General features: G+C 42.7%; 1 protein-coding gene, 1 non-coding gene and 1 pseudogene across 3 annotated transcripts in view; 1 reads left to right on the top strand and 2 right to left on the bottom strand.

Moving 5' to 3' along the window:
• NRG2 (neuregulin 2) overlaps window positions 1–19,296 on the bottom strand; it is a 183,285-nt gene extending 163,989 nt beyond the window's left edge. The window contains exons 1-3 of the mRNA XM_023752166.1: window positions 19,178–19,296; window positions 297–601; window positions 13–199 (exon numbers count right to left, since the gene is read on the bottom strand). Of these exons, the coding sequence (XP_023607934.1) occupies window positions 13–199; window positions 297–601; window positions 19,178–19,261 (576 nt within the window). The 5' untranslated portion in view covers window positions 19,262–19,296. The remainder of the gene's footprint in view (window positions 1–12; window positions 200–296; window positions 602–19,177) is intronic.
• LOC111825490 lies at window positions 6,673–6,777 on the bottom strand. The gene has a single exon (XR_002828675.1). It is a non-coding gene; the product is annotated as a U6 spliceosomal RNA (small nuclear RNA).
• Window positions 14,292–15,147, top strand: LOC102417684 (annotated as a pseudogene). The gene has a single exon (XR_002828652.1). The product of XR_002828652.1 is annotated as a PRELI domain-containing protein 1, mitochondrial pseudogene (transcript).
• Window positions 19,297–22,688: the final 3,392 nt, after the last annotated feature.

Raw genomic sequence — 22,688 nt, 5'->3', positions numbered from 1 at the left:
CACGCTGATCACCTGCTCGCGCTGCAGCCCCCCGCTCCGGAGCGGCCACTTGTCCAGCACCTTCACCAGCGCCACTCGACCCGAGGCGGGCGGCTCACGGGTGCTGTTGGAGCTGGATCCGCCGGCCGGCGCCAGCCCCTGTACCTTGCCCTCCACCACCACGGGTGCCTTGTACGCCTGGTCCTGCACCGACTTGAGGCTAGGCGAGTAGCAGGCAAGCGACACACCGAAGAGCAGCATGGAGAAGCCGGGGGCCGGGTCGCGCCTCATGCCGCCGGCGGCTGCGGCTCGCGAGCGGGCGGCGGCTCTCCGGGCTGCGGGGCTGCGGGGCTGCGGCTGTTGCGGCGGCCGCGGCTCTGGGGGCGCAGCGGGACGGGAGATGCTGCTGTGGCTGCTGCTGCTGCTGCTCCTGCTGCTGCTCTCGCTGCTGCTGCTGCTCCTCTTGCTGCTGCTGTTGCTGCTGCTGTCGCTGTAGCTGCTGCACGGAGCCTTCTCCAGTGGCGGCGGCGGCAGCGCTGAGCAGCAAACCTGCCGCATCTGGCCAGGCCATTTGGGGGGCTCCGCCGCTCAGCCGCCGCCTTGGGAGGGGAAACAGAGCCTGCTGAAAAACCGGAAACAGCGTAACGTTAGTGCCTCGTAGCCCTCCACCCGCAGCCCGGGGACGTGGCCCAGCTGGGCAAGGGGCAGGCGGCAAGCGGGCCGCGGTGCGCAGCGCGGAGCGGCGCAGCGCTCCCACCCTGCGCGCCAGGACCTGGAGGAGGATGCGGAGGATGGGACACCCGCCCACTTGCTCTCTCGCGCCCCCTCTACCTCCGGACCAAGCGAGGAGCGCGGCTTCTGCAGGGAAAGCTGGGGACTGCACTGCTTTAGCGCCCAGTTTCTGGGCCCGCAGGGGCGCGGGAAGGATCGTGCTACCCTTTGCTCCTGGGATTTATCGGCGTGACAGTGGAGTAGTGCGTGAAGAGGGGGCGGAGTAGAGATAACGGATTCTGCCACCCTCCTATGAACTTGGGGAGTGGGAAACAGGGCGTTCCCCTGCCTTTGGCCACCGGCTGTAGCCTCCCGCCTCCTGGGTTGTCCCCTTCCCTGGGAGGACCCTAAAGGACGGCCCCTCATCGAGCCCATGTGCTAGGCCCTGCCACCGCCAGGTGAGTGCTGGGGATCTCAGTCCCGTCTTTTGCAAAGAGTTGGGGCTACATGGGGTCTTGTTTTGGCATTGAGAACACCATACCAGGATTAGTGGTTGGGAGAGGGTCCAGCCCCCCAAGATCTGGGTTCTCTCCAGCTACCAGGGGGGCCAGGCTGCAACCTCATCTTTTTGTTGTTGTTAATCCCCACCCGAGGATATTTTTTTCCATTGATTTTTAGAGAGAGTGTAAGGGTTGGGAGGGAGAGAGAGAGAGAGAAAGAGAGAGAGAGAGAGAAACATCGATGTGAGAGATACATGGATTGGTTGCCTCCCACACTCACCCCTAGTCACGGAGTCTGGGATGAACCTGCAACCCAGATACGTGCCCTTGACTGGGAATTGAATCTACCATACTTCAGTGCACCCGTCGACGCTCTAACCACTTAACCACACTGACCAGGGCTGCAACTCCATCTTTTAAAAGGCCGCTCCCTAAGGAGATGGGGGCTTCCTGGAGCCAACCTGAGAGCCAGAGCTGGCTTATTTTTAAAGTGTGGTGCTTATAAGAGGCAGGAGAGTTTGCTCCACTGGAGTCAGTATCTGATTTTAAAAAGCAAGTCCACGATCTATTCTCTTCCTATCAGTAAGGGTCCAGGAAGTTTTCAATACGCAGCTTATATGCTTGAAGGATGTTCAGCTCAGGAACTCCAGTGAGGTTTTGGAGACTTTTATTTCAGGAGACTGGCCCAAGGATGTCTGACTTAGGCTAGGACTGTCATTCTGGAAAGGAAGGACCCTTCCTCCTGGCTGTGTAAGTCCTCAAACTGAGCATGCCCAAAGCCAGCAGCATTATCTCCCACCCCACTCCAAATTCCCTGTAATTATTAATGGCACCTTTTTATACTTGGCAACCCAATCTATTCCAATAAATCATTTATTCTTGTCTTATTTTCCCTCATCTAATCAATCACCAAATCCTTTGGCTCTGCATTTTAAAATGTCTGCCATTTATATAGCTTCTCTCCAACTCTGCCATGAATACTGTAGGTCCAGGTGCTCACCATCCCTCACCTGGACTACTGCAAAGCCTCTTAACCAGTTTCTACACCTCACCTCATCACCCTCCTCCATCATCTGCTGCCAGAATTATTACATTACTGCCAGAATGTAAACATGATATGCTAATGCCTCTGCTCTCAGGAATTAAGTCCAAGCTCTTCAGCATGACTCTTCATGGGCTCTCTCAACCTAACCAGATCCACACTCTGAAAGCCAAACACTTACCCTAACAACCCTCAGCACACTGCACTGTTTCTTGGTGTGCTTCTGCACGTAATGTCTCATGTCCAGGAAGTCTCACCACCATCTTGTTCACCTAGAAAACTATTCTTTTTTTCCTTTTTAAAATTAAATCTTTAAAAAAAAATTTTTTTTTTTAATTTCAGAGAAGAAGGGAGAGGGAGAGAGACAGAAACATCAATGATGAGAGAGAATCATTGATCCGCTGCCTCCTGCACATCCCACACTGGGATTGAGCCTGCAACCCATGCATGTGCCCTGACTGGGAAATGAACCCGTGACCTCCTGGTTCATAGGTTGATGCTCAACCAGTGAGCCACACCAGCCGGGCAATTAAATCTTTATTGTTGAAAGTATTACATATGTCCCCTTCTTCCCCCCCATTGACCCCTTCTATCCCCCCCCCCCCCCGCCCCAGGCTTTCACCACTCTATCGCCTGTGTCCATGTAGAAAACTATTTTTTCCCCAAGGCTCAGCTCAGCATTATATCTCACCCCTCCCTTCTATTCCCATATACATACATGATGAGACTAATTCTTCCTCTTCCATGTTACCATGTGCCTCATACTGTACTTTAAGCAACTGTACTTTACTTTTAAGCAACTGTACTTCAAGCACACTATACGTTAAGCATCAGACTTATACTGTACTTTAAGCAACTGTTGTTAGCCAGGCTGCATTAGACCCATCAGAACAGTCATCTTAACAGTGGGGACTATGTCCTATTAGTCTTTGGATTCCTATCCAAAGGGACATCCAACACGGTTCCTGGCATAGAATAATGAGGAGCAAATCTTTAGTGAACTGAAAATCAGCTCTTTTAAAGGCACAGCCCATCTTGTTGGCCCCTTCATTGTCCCCCTTTTCATTTCATAGATCACAGATCTTGTACATCGCTATAAAGAAGACCACTAACTCCACCCTCTCAGTTTTTAGTGGAAGAAATAGTCCCAGGGAGAAAAAGGGACTTAGTCAAGATCACACACAGCCAAGACTGTACTCAATCTTCTGTTTCTGAGACCAAAATAGTGGGGAAGACCTTGTGCTCTGGGGTCAAGCAGAGCTAAGCTTCAATCCAATTTTTTTTAACTTACTAACGTTGGAATGAGTCTACTTCACTCTCCAGGCCTGTTTCCTCACCCATATAGTGGAGGTAATAAGAGGGTCTACTACATAAAGTTGGGTTTTTTGCTCATTATGTACATATTCAACGACTATCCAATAGAATGGCCCCTCTGTGCCAAGCACAGTGCTGGTCACTGGGTAAGACTGCAGTGAACCAAATTGACACTGTCTGCTCTCAAAGTTCATACTCTAGTTGGGAAGACAGCAGTAAACAAGTAGATGAATAGGTAACTAAATTACTTAGGGTGATACGTGTCCTGAAGGAAATAAACAGGATGAAATGATAGGGAATAATAGAAAGGGAAGAGGGTAGGTCTACTTGGATAAGGGAAGGCTACAATGAGGAGATAACATTTAAACTGAGAGGGAAAGGATTTGAAGGATGTAGATTATGTGAGATAAGTGTAGAGTGCTAGAACAATGCCTGGTGCAGAGGAAGGACCAAAATTAAGGTTGAATATTATTGATATTTTACTTATACCAGTGATTTTCAATCTAAGAGCTGAGAATCTAAGTGGTGTGTAGTTATTGCACACTAAGACTATCTGTATGTTTAAAAATGTAATGCAGCCCTGTCTGGGTAGCTCAGTTGGTTAGAGTGTCAGCCCAATATGTCACAGTTGTGGGTTCAATCCCCTATTAGGGCCCCTACAAGAATCAACCAATGAATGCATAAATAAGTGGAAACAAAACCTCTCTCTCTCTCCCTCCCTCTCTATCTCTCTCCACCCCTCTCTCTGAAATCAATTTAAAAAATTATTTGTAATGAAAATGCAATGCAACTTTTCATTAGTAGATACCACTGGGGGGAATAAAAATACATATATATTCTTGCCTTGGCCAAAGTAGTTAAGTGGTTAGAGCATTAGCCCTCACACCAAAAGGTCACAGGATCGATACCCGGTCAAGGGCACATACCTGGATTGCAGGTTCAATGCCCAGCCCCAGTCTGGGCATGTGCAGGAGGCAACAGATCAATGTGTCTCACATTGATGTTTCTCTCTCTCTCTCTCCCCTCCCTTCTCCCTTCTACTCTCTCTAAAAACAATAGAAAAATATCCTTGGGGGGGAGGATTTTTAAAAAACACATATTTTTGCCCTAGCAGGTTTTGAGCATCAGCCTGCCCACTGAGGGGTTGATTCACAATCAAGGTCCCATACCAATTGATGTGTCTCTCTTTCTCTCTCTCTCTCTCTCTCTCTCTCTCTCTCTCTCTCTCTTCCTCCCTCCCACTCTCTCTAAAATAGGCAATGGGAAAAATATCTTCGGGTGATGATTTACCAAAAACAAACAAACAAAAAAAACAAAAATCATTCTCTCTCTTTTTTTTCCATTTTAAAGTATAACAAGACTGTCTAGGATGAAGAAGACTGAATCAAGGTGAAGAAGAGTGTCAAGATATGCTACCATTTTTGTCTTTTTTAAACATATATAAATATATAAATATTTGCAGAGCATAGATTACCTTTGAAAAGACAGCAGTAATTAAAACAATAGTTGGCTCTGGAAAGGGTACTGTGTGACTGAGGAATGGGGTACAAGAAGGATACTTTTCATGGTACTCCCTTTTATAACTTGTGAATTTATATCAAGTTCATATACTACCTATTCAAAAAAATTTTAAAGAGGGGGTCCTCTAAACTTTTACTGTTGCTTAATTTTTTTGTGTTGCTTAATCTTTATCATGTATTTTCTCAATCATAAGCTACTTAAAAGAAAGGGGGGGAAAGCGACTTTAAAAAGTAAAACTATTTTCAAGGGATTCCTTAAAATTTTTCTTACCTTAAAAAAAGATTCTGGCCTAGCAGGTTTGGCTCAGTGGATGAAGTGTCAGCCTGTGAACTGAAGGGTCCCAGGTTTGATTCTGGTTTAGTGCACATGCCCAGGTTGCAGGCTTGATCCCCAATAGGGGGCGTGCAGGAGACAGCTGATCAATGATTCCCTCTCATCATTGATGTTTCTAACTCTCTCTCCCTCTATCTTCCTCTCTGAAATCAATAAAAAATATATGTAAAAAAAATAAGATTCTAATGCTTAAAAGGTTGGGAATTATTTCACTATAAGTTTATCTTCTAGAGCATGCAAAAGTTACTTTTGAAATCCCAAAACCACTATCCCTACAGAAGGTGGGGACTTAGGCAGAGACTTCTAAAGGGAAGAAAGGTGCCTGTCCAGTTTTCCTCGAGGTGTAATGCGTACGAGGACAAGTTTCCAGAATTAGCCTCAGGCATTTAGTATAAACAAGCAGGGTATTTGGTTTCCTAGGACAGCCTAATTGTATATTGACTTTTTCCTGAGGATAAAGTGAATTAATATGCATGTCTTAGAAAATAAAGCTTGATATTCTGAACCTGCTAACTCTTCATCATAAATTCAATAATTGATAATAAAAATAGTAATAGCTACCATATATTAGTGGCCTATTGTGTCTATATTTCCATTACTCAATGACATTGCATTTTACAAATTTAAGAGACTTCTGGAAGTTTAATAACTTGCCCAAATGACAGAATTGGGGTTCCCATTTAGGCTTGCCCATTGTTGAAATGCTTACTTTGTGCACCAGCAAGTCTCTGAATGAGAGGCATCTCTCAGCCTCTCTTGCATTGTCATCTGAGAGGTCTCTAATCTCTCCAAACTACTTTCACCAACATCAGACTATTTGAAATTTGCAGCACTAGAGAGCAACTGGTATAAGCACCATTTTACAAAAAGGTGGAGAAAATTGAGACGCTGAGAGAATTTAAATGACTTTCCAAAGAACACTAAACTGATTTATCATAAACTCAAGCTCACACTTTTGAGGTTTACCTCTCTATTACTTATTCATTTTCATTAGTCTAGCCTTATTGAGGTTTGATTGACAAAATTGTAATTTATTTTTAAATAAGTCTATTTCAGAATGTCTAAGGTTTATGAAAGAAATGCAAGTTAACACATTAGCACAAATAACCTAGGTACAACTCAGCTTTGTTTTCATTTCACAGATTGCAGCTTACATAAATATTTTTATGGTGAAAAGTCATGATTTTGCTACTGAGTGCCACACATTGTGCTTTGACTCATCTTTCTTCTGAGCTAATCAAAGAGTGCAAGGATGCCCTCTGGGACATTGCACAAAATATGGAACACTTCACAAATTTGCCTGTCATCCTCGTGCAGGGGCCATGCTAATTTTCTTTATATTGTTCCAATTTTAGTATATGTGCTGCAGAAGTGAACATGTAATATATTTAAGGTGTACAAGGTGATAATTTGACATACATTATGAAAGGATTCCTACAATTGGGTTAATTAACACACCCATCACCTCATATATTTACCTTTGTGTGTGTGTGTGTGTGTGTGTGTGTGTGTGTGTGGACACTTAAGTTCTACTCTCTTAGCAAATTTCAATTATATAATACTAGAGTCCCGGTGCACAAGGATTCGTGCACTGATGGGGTCACTCGGCATGGCCTGCAGGGATCGGGCCAAAACCGGCTCTCCAACATCCCCTGAGGGGTCACAGATTGCGACAGGGTGCAGGCCAGGCCGAGAGACCTCTAGTATGCATATAAGATCTTTGGTTAATCTCTTCCTGCCCTCCCCTCTCCCTACTTCCCTCTGAGATTCATCAATCTGTTCCATGTTTCCATGCCTGTGCATTGAGCATCTGCCCCTTAGTGGTCAGTGTGCATCATAGCTACCAATTGTCTGGCCACTTAGGCGTTTATATATATACTAGAGGCCTAGTGCAAAAAAATTTGTGGGAAAAGCAGTTGTCTCTAGGACTCGGGCTATCAGCCCCCCAGCGGGGACCCTCACCCCATGAGGGTGTGGCCAGCCTGGGTGAGGGGCTGAGGGCCGTTTTCAGGCTGGCCACACCCCCTTCAGGGTGGGGGTCCCCCACTGGGGTGCCTGGCCAGCCTGGGTGAGGGGCTGATGGCTGTTTGCAGGCTGGTCAAGCCCCCCAGTGGGGACCCTCACCCCATGGGGGTTTGGCCAGCCTGAGTGAGGGGCTGATGGCCGTTTTCAGGCTGGCCACAGCCAAGGGCTGGAAGCAGGTATCTGGGATTTATTTAACTTCTATAATTGAAACTTTGTAGCCTTGAGCGGAGTGCAGGGCCAGCAGGGCAGGCGGGAAGCTTGGCTTCCTCCATTGCCGGGGGCAATGCTCCAGCTCCATGGCCACTGCCATCTTAGTTGGGTTAATTTGCATATTTGCTCCTGATTGGCTGGTAGGCGTGGCTTGTGGGTGTAGCAGATGGTACGGTCAATTTGCATGTTTCTCTTTTATTAGATTAGACTAGAGGCCCGATGCATGAAATTCATGCATGGGGGAGGGGGTCCCCTCAGCCCAGCCTGCACCCTCTCCAATCTGGGACCCCTTGGGGGATGTTGGACATTCTTAGCGCTGCCATGGAGGTGGGAGAGGCTCCCGCCATCGCCACTGTGCTAGCCAACTGTGAGCCCAACTTCTGGCTCAGCAGTGCTCCCCCTATGGGAGCGCACTGACCACCAGGGGGCAGCTCCTGCATTAAGCATCTGCCCCCTGGTGGTCAGTGCGCATCATAGCAACCAGTCATTCCACCATCAGGCCGAAACCGGCTCTCTGACATCCCCTGAGGGGTCCCAGATTGCAAGAGGGCACAGGCCAGGCCGAGGGACTCCCACTGAGTGCATGAATTTTGTGCACTGGGGAGGGATGCAGGAAGTTGGTCAGCTGGGGAGGGACTGCGGGAGGGCTCCAGGGCATGTCCAGCCTGTCTCGCTCAGTCCCGATCGGCCGGACCCCAGCAGCAAGCTACTCTACTGGTTGGAGCATCTGCCCCCTGATGGTCAGTGTAAGTCATAGCGAGCAGTTGAGCAGCCTTAGCATACATTAGCATATTATGCTTTGATTGGTTGAACGGACAACCGGATGACCGGACACTTAGCATATTAGGCTTTTATTATATAGGATCATTATCAACTATAGTCACTATATGTTATACTTTAGATCTTAAGAGCTTATTCATTTTATAACTGAAAATTTGTATCCTTTTACCAACCTCTCCCCCTTCTCCCACTTCCCAAATCCTGGTAACCACCAATCAATCTAGTCTCTGTTTCTATGACTTTTTTTTTTTAGGTTCCACATATAATGATACCATGCAGTATTTGTCTCTCTCCATCATGTATATTATATATATATATATATATTATATATGTATATATATATTATATATATACATATATAATATATATATATAATATATATTATATATATATTATATATATATATTATATATATATATATAATCACATCCATTATTACCCATTCATCTACTGATGGACACTTAAGTTCTTTCCATACCTTGACTATTGTGAATAACGTTGTGATAAACATGGGAGTATAGAAATCTCTTCAAGATAATGATTTTGTTTTCTTTGGATCAAGCTCACACTTTTGAACAGAACCACACAGAGAAATGGAAGCCAGACCTGTTCACTACCCACTATGGTTCCCCACAAGTTTGTGAAAAAAAGTGGTTCATGGTAGCAGTGGGCTATGTCACTATGTAATAATCACTGAGAACAAAAACAGAAGTAGACAGAATGGTATAGACATTCTGAATTCAAGATAGAACACCCACATAAAAAGCTTGGCTTCTTCTCCCAGATCCCTCCTACACAAGATGGACTTCCTCCAGCTTCAGCCAATTCAGTGGCCAGAAATGGCCAGTGAACCCGGTTACATGACTGACTACATCCAGGAGAACTGACTCATTAGGGAGATGTGTAAGGCCTTTCTGTGGTCAAAGAGTCTCACAAATCAAGCCAAACACTTTGCAGGACAGTCTCATTTTCTGAAGAAAGACATTTTGCAAACTTATTTTTTCTCCTTTTGAGGTCTGTTTTCTAAATTTGGCTTCCAGAGTCACTCTCAGGTTCTGTGTGGTTAATTTCTTTTCCTCCAAGGATTTTTCAAGCAAGGCACTAGGTAGAAAACAGATATTGAGAATCTGAGAATATTAGCACTGGGAAGGACTTTAGCATCACTGTGGCCCGATGCCCTCCTTTCACAGAGGAAGACATAGAGACCATAGAGATTATTTTATTTGCTCAGGGTCACACAGCACTAGTGCTCTTTTGTCTGCATTTTAAAATCCTGGCTCTACCCCTACTGGAATGTGGGCTGGGGCAAGTCACTTCACCTTTGTAAGCCTTAGTTTCCTTCTCCAATACAACTGGGTAATAGCCCTAGCTCTTAGGGTTTTGTGAGGATTCAGTGAGATAATTCATGCAAAATGCTCCACAGTACCTGACACAGAGTAACTGGCTGAGTGTGGGCAGTGGACTCAAACTGCCTACCTCTGAATTCCAGTTCTGCCACTTGCATAAGTGATATTTGGCCTAATTACTTCACTTTCTGTCTTGGTTTGCTCAACTGAATAAAATGAGTAAAGCGATCATAGTTCCTACTTTATTAAAATTGTTGTGAGTCTTAAATAAAATAACATATATAGCCCACTTAGAATAATGCTTGGCACATCTTAGCTATTATTAGTCTGACTAGAATAACCAATTTTCTTAGTTTCAGTAGCCATACCTACTCCAAATTCAGCAGTTTTAAAACTACCCATTTTCAAAGGTTTTGAACACATGCTGAAATTCTTAAGGGTAGAACCTGATGTCCTACTTTAGATTTAAAAAAAAAAAAAGTCACATCACTGGTAGTCCCAGCTCCCAATTAAGAGAGGACCTGATTCAATAATTTATGGCCTACAGCTATGTCAGGAGTCCAAGAGCTCCCACTTCCACTGCCTGAAAAGGGCAGCAGCCCCTCTGTCTGAGTTGTTCCATCTGGGATAATAATACTTATTTCTTTGTAAAGGGCTTTGAGACCTTTGGATGAAAAGTGCTATGTGAGCACAAATTGTTATCTCTTTTCCAGATATCACTTTTAGATACAAATCCAGAAGCTCCCGAAAATAGACAGCAGCAGAAGTACAATCTGGACATAGACAGATCTGTCCTGAGTATCACAATCAGATAACACACTCATGCTTCATGCCATCATCAGTTTCCTTTAACATGTCATAGCATATCTGATTTGGATTGAGAAAAAAATGAGATGTCCTCAAGCTGGATTTTTGGTGTCTAACATTTAAAGACTTTCCTGCCTCTGTTTTCCTGATTTGTGTATTTGGAATCCTCTCCTGAGGTCAACAGGAACTTTGAGGTTGATTCAACTCTGGGGGCGTGAAGCAGGACAAGAAGAAGAAATTATTCTCTTATTCCTAAACCCTCCTCTCTCTCCTCTCTCTTCTCACAGTCTCCTCTCCCTTCTCTCTCTTTGTGTATCCAATTCAATCTTGTTTCTATCTCATAATTTCTAGTTTATGTGCATTCTTTTTCATTTGCTTCCTAGACACTTACACTATCAGCCACAGTCAAAAAATTTTAAGACTTTCCTTTTCCTGCATTTGTTTTTACAATTCATAAATATATTCATTCAACAAAAAAGAATTTCTTGAAAACCTACTATGCATACTGACACAGATGCTAAAGAAATAAAAGTCATGGTTCCTGCTAGAGCTAAAATCTAGGCAAAATTAGAGTTGGGAGCTATTACTAGTTGAGCTAGTGCCTGCCCTGGACCTCTCACTCACCCTCAATACTTTTTTCCCCCATTAATATCATCTCTCCCATTTGCCTCTCAGACTCAGTGTCTCACTGTCCTCTCAGCTCTCCCGATTATGAGAGCAGAAAACATGAGAGCTCTGCAAATACTAGGTCCTCAATGCCTTAGTTTCTAAGACATTCCAAAATGAAGTTATTTATTCCAAAAATAGTTTTATTCATTCTTTCTTTTAAAGAATCCATTTGATTTATATTTATTTTGCGGTTTATCACTCTAAAACTATTTTTAGTGCCTACTCTGGACCAAGCTTTTTATACCAGATGCTGAGAATGCAAGAGCAAGTAAGACACATGAGGTCTCCCTCTTGAAGAGCTTACACTCTTAAAGGCAGACACAAAAAAGGAAATGAATACATACAACATTTCAGTAAGAGAAAGGAAGGAAGCATGTGTATGATTAGATTGAAAGTGACTAGGACAGAATGACACTGACAAGGATGGTCTCTCTAAGGAGGCAATATTTGAGCTGAGGTCTGAAGGATGAAGAGGAGTTAGCCAAACAAATCTGGTAGCAGAACATTTGAGGCAGAGAAAAGAATTCCAAGAGAGGGCCTGAAGCAATATCAAACTAGACATCAAAATATGGAAAAAAGGACAGTGAGGTTGGAGATTGTTATAACAAGGGGAAAGATTGGCATGGAATGGGATTAGGGAGATAAGTAAAGATCAGATTTATGCTGAGCCTTGCAAGCTATGGCAAGTTTGGATTGTATTCCAAATACAATGGGAAGTCACTGGAGGATTTAAGTAGAAGAATGATTAAGGTCTGGTTTATATTTAAAAGAGATCAGCCTTGGCCGGTGTTCTCAGTGGTTAGAGTGTCCACCCTGGCACTGAAGGTTCAATTCCCTGTCAAGGGCACATACCTTAGTTGAAGGTTCCATCCCTGGCCCCTGAAGTGGTGGGTTCAGGAGGCAACCAATCTATGGATGTGTTTCTCTCCCCTCCCCTCCCCCCATCCCCACCCTCTCCTGGTACAAAAGTGGAAGCAAAGAGAGCAGTTAGGAAGCTGTTATAGTAGTCTGGGCAGGAGGTGACAGTGGCTTAGACTGAGGTAGTGGCACTGGAGAGGAAGAAGAATGGGTAGAATTCAAGGTATAATTTGAAGATGGAACTAACCAACCAAGATTGGATCAAGTGGGTAAAGGAAGTAGAGTGATCAACGATGACTCAATTTTTTATTTGAGCAACTGGACAGATGATGAAACCATTCACTGAAATGGAAAACTTAGTAACATAATGAGGCTAGGGGTTATAGGAAATTCCATTTTTGACATGCTAATACTGAGATACCTGTAAATGGAAATTTAAGTACCAGCTGGAGATGTAAATCTAGACTTCAAAGGAGAGGTCAGAGTTAGAGGTCTAAATTTGGGAGTCAACATATAGATGATATTTAAAACTATGAAACTAGATAAGATGATGAAAAGAGAAAGTTGATAAGAAAGAGGATCTAGAACAGCACTGTCCAATAGAAATATATGTGAGCCATATATGTAATTGTGAATTTTCTAGTAGCCACATCAAAAAGGTAAAAAGAAGCCTAGCTGGCATGGCTCAGTGGTTGAGCATTGACCTATGAACCAGGAGGTCACAATTCGATTCCTGGTCAGGGCACATGCCCAGGTTATAGGCTCAATCCCCAGTGTGGGGCATGCAGGAGGCAGCTGATCAATGATTCTCTCTCATCATTGATGTTTCTATCTCTCTCTCCCTCTCCTTTCCTCTCTGAAATCAATAAAAATATATTTTTAAAAAGGGTAAAAGAAACAGATGGAATGAATTTTAATAATACAATATATCCAAATATTATTTCAAAATATAATCATATGAAAATTTTAATGAGATATTTTCTATTCTTTTTAAACTATATTTTATTGATTTTGAGAGAGAGAGAAAGGGAGAGGGAGAAAGAGAGAGAAACATCAATGTGAGAGTGAAACATCGATTGGCTGCCTCCTACATGCCTTCTACCAGGAATCGAGCCTGCAACCTGGACATGTGACCTGTCCAGGAATTGAACCAACAACCTTTTGGTGCATAGGACAATGCCCAACCAATTGAGCTACACTAACCAGGGCTTATATCCTTTTTTTGAAACTAAGTCTTTGAAATTCAGAGTTTATTTTATGCTTATAGCATATCTCATTGCAGACTAAGCACATTTCAAGTACTCAACAGCTACTCATGTACGGTGCAAGTCTAGAACTTAACCTTGGATCAACCCAACATTTACAGATTGAATAAAGGAGGAGGAGTCAGGAAAGGAGACTGAGAAAATGGTATTGTGGAAGCCAAGAAAAGAAAGCATTTTAAAAAGAGACTGGTGAAGAGAAAGGGAGAAAGAGAGAGAGAAACATTGATGGGAGAGAGAGAAACATCCATCAGTTGGCTCCCAGAGAAAAAAAGAAAAACTACTTCAAGAATCAGCACTACCAAAATTCTGTATCTTGGTTTTTGAACTATAAGCATACCTGTTTCATACCTGCCTTGCAATCTGGCTGAGATTAAGAGGAGGGCCAGGTGTGGGCCTTGGCTGGACAATGTCTTTAAAATTCCTTTCCTGAGAAGACAGCCCTTGCTATTGCAGATGAGATGTGATACCACTAACTACTCATAACTTCAATGTGCCTGGTTGTCCTCTGTCTTTGTAATCTTGACAATAACAAAATCCTTAATAGGAGTTGTGCCCCTCCAGGGTGAGGACCAGCTGCCAGCAAAAAAAAAAGAGAGAGAGAGAGAGAGAGAGCGAGAAACTGGTCAACTGTGTTCAATGTTTAAAAGAGGCTGAGTAAGATGAGAAAGAGCAATAAAATTCAGCAACATGTAGGTCACTGATGATCTTGACTAAAGTTGCTTCAGTAGAATGATAGCTTCCTGGAAGGAGGCCAGAATGGAGCCATTGTAAGGTAAGGAAGTGGCGACAGCCAGTATAAACAACTTCTCTAAAAGGTTTTGCTGTGCTGTGCCGGAAGTGGCGGGTGGCCCAACTCCATGGCGGTGGCTGCTGTTGGGGTGCAGTGGGGCAGTGACTGAGCTGGTGCCTGGCCCCTGGCCTGGCCTCCAGGCTCTGCACCCCTGATGCTGCTCGGGTGCTGACCCCGCCCGGCCAGGACAATGGTGAAGTATTTCCTGGGCCACAGCCTGCTCCGGAGTTCCTGGGACCAAGTGTTCGCTGCCTTCTGGCAGCGGTACCCGAATCCCTATAGCACACATGTCTTGACGGAAGACATAGTGCACCGGGAGGTAACCCCTGACCAGAAGCTCCTGTCCCGGAGACTCCTGACCAAGACCAACAAGATGCCCCGCTGGGCCCAGCGACTATTCCCTGCCAATGCTGCTCATTCAGTGTACATTCTGGAGGATTCTATTGTGGACCCACAGAACCAGACCATGACCACCTTCACTTGGAACATCAACCACGCCCGGCTGATGGTGGTGGAGGAACGATGTGTTCACTGTGTGAACTCTGATAACAGCAGCTGGACCGAAATCCACCGGGAAGCTTGGGTCTCCTCTAGCTTATTAGGCGTCTCCAGAGCTGTCCAGGAATTTGGTCTCGCCCAGTTCAAAAGCAATGTAACCAAGTCAATGAAGGGTTTTGAATACATCTTGGCCAAGCTGCAAGGTGAGGCCCCTTCCAAAACCCTTGTTGAGACAGCCAAGGAAGCCAAGGAGAAGGCAAAGGAGACGGCACTGGCAGCTACAGAGAAGGCCAAGGACCTTGCCAGCAAGGCAGCCACCAAGAAGCAGCAGCAGCAGCAGCAGCAACAGTTTGTGCAGCCAGTGCAGACCCTGGTGTGGCAGCACACCACACCACCTGCTGCACTCCCTCTGCCCTCCCTGTATTTTATTATTAAAAGTCAACTTCCAGCCTGATCTACTCTCTGGGTAGTGGGTTGGAGGTAGTATCTGTTTGGCATCTACAGTGCATCAGACCTGTTATCCATGTCTGAGCCAGGCCTGCTTTTTCCTGCATTGTATAGCTGAGAAGAGATTTGCCCAGGGTCACGGACAGCATTCAGGCAAAGTGGTCATAAACACTGGACTGTAAGCTCCATGAGGGCAGGGACCTTCGTTTTGTTCTCTGCTGTGTCCCAAGTATCTGGAACAATATCTAGCTCATAATAGACACTCAATAAATATTTGTTGAATTAAAAAAAAAGTTTTGCTGTGCTGAAGAAAAGACAAAAGAAGTACTAGTTGGAGGTGGACGTGGTCAAGGGAGGGTTTTTACCCAAACCGGAGATGCTAGAGCATGCTTGTATGCTAATGGGAATGTTCAATGAGAAGGAAGGAAGTATTGTGGGAGAAAAGAGATAAATGAAGAGGGAAGCCCTTCAAAAGACAAGAGAGGCCCTGGCTGGTGTGACTCATTTGGTCACCAATAGGTCACCAGTTTGAAGGTTTTGGATTCAATCCCCAGTTGGGTGTGTAAGGGAGGCAACTGATCAATGCTTCTCACTCACATAAATGTTTCTCTCTTTCCCTCTCTCTCTAAAATCAATAAAAACATATTTTTTAAAAAAAAATAGAGAATGGGCAAAAGGAGTTTAGAGAGAGGGGCTGAAAAATGATTCTTCTATTATAACAGGAAGAAAGACAGAGAATGAATACAATATCAGAATAGAGATACAGATTAATTTATAGCATAACAGAAACTTTCATCTTAACACAAGACTGAAGCCATATAAGAAATAGATATATAGATAGCTATATATATACTACTTTATGTAAATAATTGTCCAGTAACTATGTGAATTTTAATAAAACTGAAATATTTGCAAACAGTACCAAAAAAGGTACATAGTAGAAATGCAATCCAGAAAGGAAAAAAAAGCGGGGGGGTAGTATGATATGAGAAACTATTCTTTTTCTTTCTTTAAAAATGCCAATTTGATGAATATAAGTCTATACTTTTTCAGGAATGTTGGTGTCCACCTCCAAGGTATCCCTTTCTTTGGATCAAGTTAACTAGAAAACCAATTTAGTAATCACAAGATTGCTTGTGATCACAGTCCTAGGGCAAAGGGAATGAATAAACTTGCGGTCATTTCATTCAAGAGGCAAAACAAGCCCAATGAATTATCTCTGATATACATAATAGGGACAAGTGTCTGCCACATTCAGAGTCTCTTTCCCCTGAACAGTGTTGGAAACAGAGCAATAAAATCTCCCCATCCAATTTGTGGGACAATCTACCTGAGGCCTATTTAATTTTATATCTATTTGGAAGTATCGGCCACTTCCATGCCTTTAAGAAATTTAAAAGACTGCTAGAAGGAAAATATATCAAGGCAGGAGCCTAATGAAAACAATTTCCTGAAAATAATTTACTAAAGGGACTATTTACAAGGATGTGAGCAGAGTTCAAGGAAACAAGTATGTAGAGACACCCGGGGACTAACAAGAGTTTGTCAAAACTTCAGTCCCTAGACAAAGAAGGGCAAGGCGAAGAAAGCAGTACAGATCCCAGTGAGTGCTGGAGCCACGGCATCATGGGGCTGTCAGGCAGCTATTGCAAGAGCATGGCACCAAAGTGGGGGGGAAGGACAAAGAAGAAAAGCATCAATCTCTCTTTCTTCCTGCTCTTCCTTCTACACCTGTGTCAAGCTTCTGCTGAACCTATTGGAAGTTAGAGGGTGAGGGAACACAGTGATGTAACCCACGGAGGTGAGTGCTCCAGGATTCAGAGCAGAAAGGGTGGAGAGTGAATCTGGGGGGTGGGGATAGATGAGGGCAGGCAAGCAGAGTATAATTAACACAGGAAGATAAGATATCCGTACATGAAACAATTAAATAGGGATATCAACTATGGACTCTCTGTGGAGCTATAAACGTGATAGAGATGAGGGGAGGGGAGAGGGAAAGCAGGGAAAGTTGAACAAAACTAGCTAATTCACAGTAAGACTGTAACACTTAGCTTTCATTAATCTTTCTTTTTTTAAATATATTTTTATTGATTTCAGAGAGGAAGGCAGAGGGAGAGAGAGATAGAAACATCAATGATGAGAGACAATCATTGATCAGCTGCCTCCTACACAACCCCTACTGGGGATCAAGCCCACAACCCAGGCATATGCCCTTGACCGGAATCAAACCCTCGACCCTTCAGTCCACAGGCCAAGGCTCTATCCACTGAGCAAACCCAGCTAGGGCTCATTAATCTTTCTTACTATACCAGAGATTTAGAGGAGGGGGGTTGATTATTTTGTGTTTTGTTTATTAAAGAAAAGGTTTTATTTTACCTTTATTATGTACAAGGCAAAAAAAAAATCCTAGAGGTAAAATTTTTGTTTGGCTTTTTGAGGAAAGGAATCCTTTGCTGATTTTTATAACATATTATCCTTGGACCCACTATTCCCACCTTGTCTACGTGCACCGTTGGAAAGAGGTCTAAATCTCCAGCATACACTGGTTTACTGAAGCTTACATTTAGACAAAAGCCTAATGCAGACACTTGAGGTCACAAGGCCTCTGTCACTAAATGGACACAATAAAAAAAAAAGCAGCATTTCGGTTAAGAAGGTAGGCTCTGAAGTCAGGTTGTGTGGATTTGAATGCTTGCTGTACTAGGTACTAGCTGTACGGCCTTGGGTAGGTTACTCCTCTTGTCCTCCATGCCATATGAAACATGGTGACAATAATAATACTTATTCCATAGGGTCATCTTGTGAGGAGTACATAACATACTTTACATAAAGTACTTAAGATACTGTCTGGCATATGGTAAATGCTTAAGAAATCTTATGATTAATAAAGCCAATGTTTTGATTCCAAAGTATTCTACAGTCAACTTGATTTCGCTTTAATAACTTGGTCTTGGTCTTCTCTCCACATCTTTAGATTCTTCTCTCTCTCTCTCTCTCTCTCTCTCTCTCTCTCTCACACACACACACACACACACACACACACAGTCACATATACAGGCAGAGAGAGAGGGAGAGAGAGAGAATAGTGACATTCTCATTTATACCGAAAACATATGAATACTTTTAAATTCATTCATGTACTCATATATTAATTGAGTAGCTATTATGTTTCAGATACTGGACTAGGTGCTGGACGTAATAAAAAAGTGAGAAAACAACCAACCACACCTTGCCCCTAAGGAACTTGTGTTCCAATGAGGGAGACAGACATTAATCAAATTGCTACACATAAAAACTGTATGGTAGGGCAATACCCATTAGTGAATTAGGATATTGAAGTTCAGTTTTTTCAAATTCTAGAGAAAAGGAGATGAGCAGAATTCTAGTGAGCTACAAGTGAGACATCAGGCTGCTGCGCTATTATTCATATGTAACTATTTAAATTTTAATTGTAAGCAATTAAAACAAAATAAAATTTAAAATTCTGTTCCTCATTTGCACTAGCCACATTTCAAGTGCTCAATCACCACATGTGACTAGAGGCTGCTGTTTTAAGCAGTGAAAATATGGATGATTTCCATCATTGTAGGGAGTCATTGGGAGCTTCAAATATGAAGGAAATTCCCATGGTCTGGAAAGGGGAGGTTGTGATTAAAAGTAGGCAAAATGGTATACAATACAGAAGCCATGGAAAATATAAAGTTTTCCAAAAAGGAGATATAATTTCTAGTAGACACAAGGGTACAAGTATAATACAATGTTGACAAAATCACATGGATTGGTTCCCCTATCAACCACGTCCTCACCAAAAAGACATTTCCCAATGGAACTTTATATTTAGTTTCAGATATTTTTTAGCTTGCAATTTTGTGATATAAATCCTGGGGAATACAGAAGTCTCTTAAAATGAATTATAATGCTTACAATGCAACTTTTAAAAAATGAACGACTATATATATAGTAGTAAGGGCCACATGGCTTTTCCCCCAGAAGTTACATTTAAAAAAAAAATCTATCAGTATTTTATTTGTTTATATATCTTTCATATTTTACTGACTCCAGTTTCTTACTCATGAACATACCAATTTTTCAGGTTTCCTTTTCTCCATTCTCTCGGGAACACAAAACTGTGAGTATAATTTCACATTGACTGTGCTTGTATCCATAGAGTCAGAAGCAAGAGTTCTTCATTTCCCCTGTGTACAATCATTCTTTCAATGCTCCCATTTTTGTATTTGACAGTGCGTTAGAAAAGTGCTATAACTAGCATGGGGCGGGAAATAGTACTTAAATATTTTGCACTCAGGATAAATATGCCATGTGCTCAGAAAAATAAGAGGATTCTTGGTGAGAGGTGAGAGTTTTCTACCTGAAAAAAGAAATTCCAGTCACGAAAGGTGAAATGAAGTTTTGCTCATTTTCTAGGTGTAAGAAAAAAATCACAGCTGTTATTGTTGTTATTGTTCAAAATTCTTGCCTGGCTGGTGTGGCTCAGTGGTTGAGTGTCAACCTATGAACCAGGAGGTTGAGGTTCGATTCATGGTCAGGGCACATACCAGAGTTGTGGGCTCCATCCCCAGTGGGGGGCGTGCAGGAGGCAGCCAATTGATGATTCTCTTTTATCATTGATGTTTCAATCTCTCCTCTCTCTCTCTCTCTCTCTCTCTCTCTCTCTCTCTCTCCCTTCCTCTCTGAAATCAATAAAATATATTTTTAAAAGAATTCTTATCATACAGTTTTTTAACCAAAATCTGTAAGAAGCAGAGCATTTTATTTTTTATATTTTAAAAAAATATGTTTTTATTGATTTTAGAGAGAGAGAGAAACCTTGATATGAGAGAGAAACATTGATTGGTTGCCTCCCATACGGTCCAGGACTGAACCCACAACCTGGGGATGTAACCTGACCGGGAATCAAACTGATGACCTTTTGGTGTGTGGTATGACTGACAACCAACTGAGCCACACCAGCCAGGGCATCATACAGTTTTAATTAGCAAGACAAAATATGGGTATGGTTTCCCAGCTAGAGACTATATGGGTACGTTGTAAAATGTGATCCCCAAAGCTGAAACTACCCTAATACTCAATCCCCTCCAAACATCTCAGCTGTCCAATAAGTAAGAAGTCCTTCTCCCTTGAGACCACCATGTTGTGAGGAAGCCTGAGCATCTGCGTGGAAAGGCCCAAATGGAGGAAAGGCAAGGTCCCTGGCTGACAGCCCAGCTGAGCTTCCAGCTAGTAGGCAGCACCATCTGTTAGAGTGAGGCCATTTTGGCCTTCTCAGCACCTCAGCCAATACCACATGAGGCAGAAGAACTAGGCAATCCATAGAATGGTGAAAAATAATAAATTGTTGTTTTAAGCCACTTAGTTTGGGTGTAGTTTGTTAAGCCACAGTAGAACTGAAAGGGTATCTTAGGCAAGACTATCTAGAGACTATATAACTTACTTCCCTCATGCACCTTATACGTAATGTTAGGGATATATTTTGTTTTAATGAATAAACTATGCTATGGTAGAAGAAAGAAAAAAAATCTAACAAGTATTCCTCCTTCTTCCCACTACCAATATACCCACCATCCCATGCCTGTACTCACACTCTGCCTTCCCTCTGTTACACTGGAAATACTGTTTCTGCTTCTATCAAAAGCCAACACTTTCAATTGGGTTCCAGATCCCATTCTTTCTTTCCTTTTGAAGGACTCACTCAATTATCTTTTCCTTCTGCTACATCCTTTAATTTTTCCCTGTCTATTGACTCATACCTATCAGTAGATAAATGTGCTTTAATATCATCCATTTAAAAAAACTTCTTTGACCCCATATCACCTATTGTCCTACATTCTTAGCAAAACTTCCTGAATCGGTTGTCTATATGGTACCTATCTCCACTTTCTTATCTGCTGTTCTCTCAACCCACTCCCACTGGGTTTCTATCCACACCATTTCATTTAAACTACTCTAGTCAAGGTCACCAGACTTCTGTTACCAAATTCAATATTCATCCCTGTCCTCATCTTCCTACATCTCTCAGCAGTATTCAAAATAGTTTATCACTCCTTTTCTTGAAATATTTTCTTCTTTTGGTTTCTGCTATACATCACACAATCGATCTTTATCCTATCTCACTGGTCATTCTTTTAAAGTCTCCTCTTCTGGCTCATCCTCCTGTGATCAACCTCAAATTGTTGGTATTCCCCAAGTTCAGTACAGAGACCCCTTCTTCCCCCCATCTATCCTCACTCCCTAGGTAATCTCATGGATTTAAATATATCTAAGAGCTGATTAATCCCTCATATCTACTACATCTACCTCCTTCCTGAACTCCAGAATCACATATCCTATTGCCTAGCTGACATCTCCACTTGGAAGTCTAACAGTTATCTCAAATTTAACATTCTCAAAATATAACCTTAATTTCCAATGCCATCTCCAAACTGTTCTTCACCATTTTGGTAAATTGCACTGCCCTCTAACTAGTTGCTTAAACCAAAATCCTACAAGACATTGAATCTACTATTTCCCTTACCACCCACATCTCATCCAAGTCTTGTCAACTCTACCTGCAAAATATATTGCAAATCCTTCCTTCTTCCTATCTCCACTGCTACCATCTGCTTTATCATTTAGATAAGTCACCATCATCTCTGACATGCACTACCATAACCTCCTCTTAACACCTACATTTTCTATCCAAGAGCTTATTATTTTATTTTATTAAATATATTTTTATTGGTTTCAGAGAGGAAAGAGAGATAGAAACATTAAAAAATTGGGGTAAGCCCTAGCCGGTTTGGCTCATTGGATAGAGCACTGGCCTGCGGACTAAAGGGTCCCAGGTTCAATTCCAGCCAAGGGCACATGCCCAGGTTGTGGACTTGATTCCCAGTTGGGGGTGTGCAGGAGGCAGCCAATCAATGATTCTCTCTCATCATTGATGTTTCTCTCTCTCTCTCCCTTCCTCTCTGAAATCAATTTTAAAAAATAAAATAAAATCAATTGGGGTAAAGAAAGACAAAGAAAGACTAGGAAATATTCCAAATTTAAGGTGGCTCAAGAGACATGACAACTAAATGCAATACCTGACCCTAAAATTGAACCTGTACTGGAAGGGGGAAACCCTATAACGGCCATTATTTCATTAACTAAAATATTTGGAATATGAACAGTAAATCAGATGAAAGTTTTAACCAATGTGAACGTATGAAGTTAAGAACTATGGATCAAGGCCCAATTTTTAGAAATACATGCTGAAGTATTTAGGGATTAAGAACTGTGATAGTTCAGAAAAATGTGTGCGTGTGTAAAGAAAGAGAAAGAGAGAATAAATGATAAAGCAAATGGGGTAAAATGATAGCAATATATTCTAAAGGATATATGAGTGTTCCTGTACTTTCTTTGTTGTTGTTAATCCTCACCAGATGATATTTTTTCCTTTGATTTTTAGAGAGTGTGAAAGGGACCTGGGGGGGGGGGGAGGAGGAGGGAGAGAGAGAGAGAGAGAGAGAGAGAGAGAGAGAATATTTATTGGTTAATTTCTGCAAACGTCCCCCTGACCGGGGGCTGGGAATGAAACTGAAAACCATGTGC

This window comes from Myotis lucifugus, unplaced genomic scaffold, assembly GCF_000147115.1.
Source record: "Myotis lucifugus unplaced genomic scaffold, Myoluc2.0 scaffold_28, whole genome shotgun sequence".
NCBI lineage: Eukaryota > Metazoa > Chordata > Mammalia > Chiroptera > Vespertilionidae > Myotis > Myotis lucifugus.
This window is presented reverse-complemented; position numbering and strand designations above follow the sequence as displayed.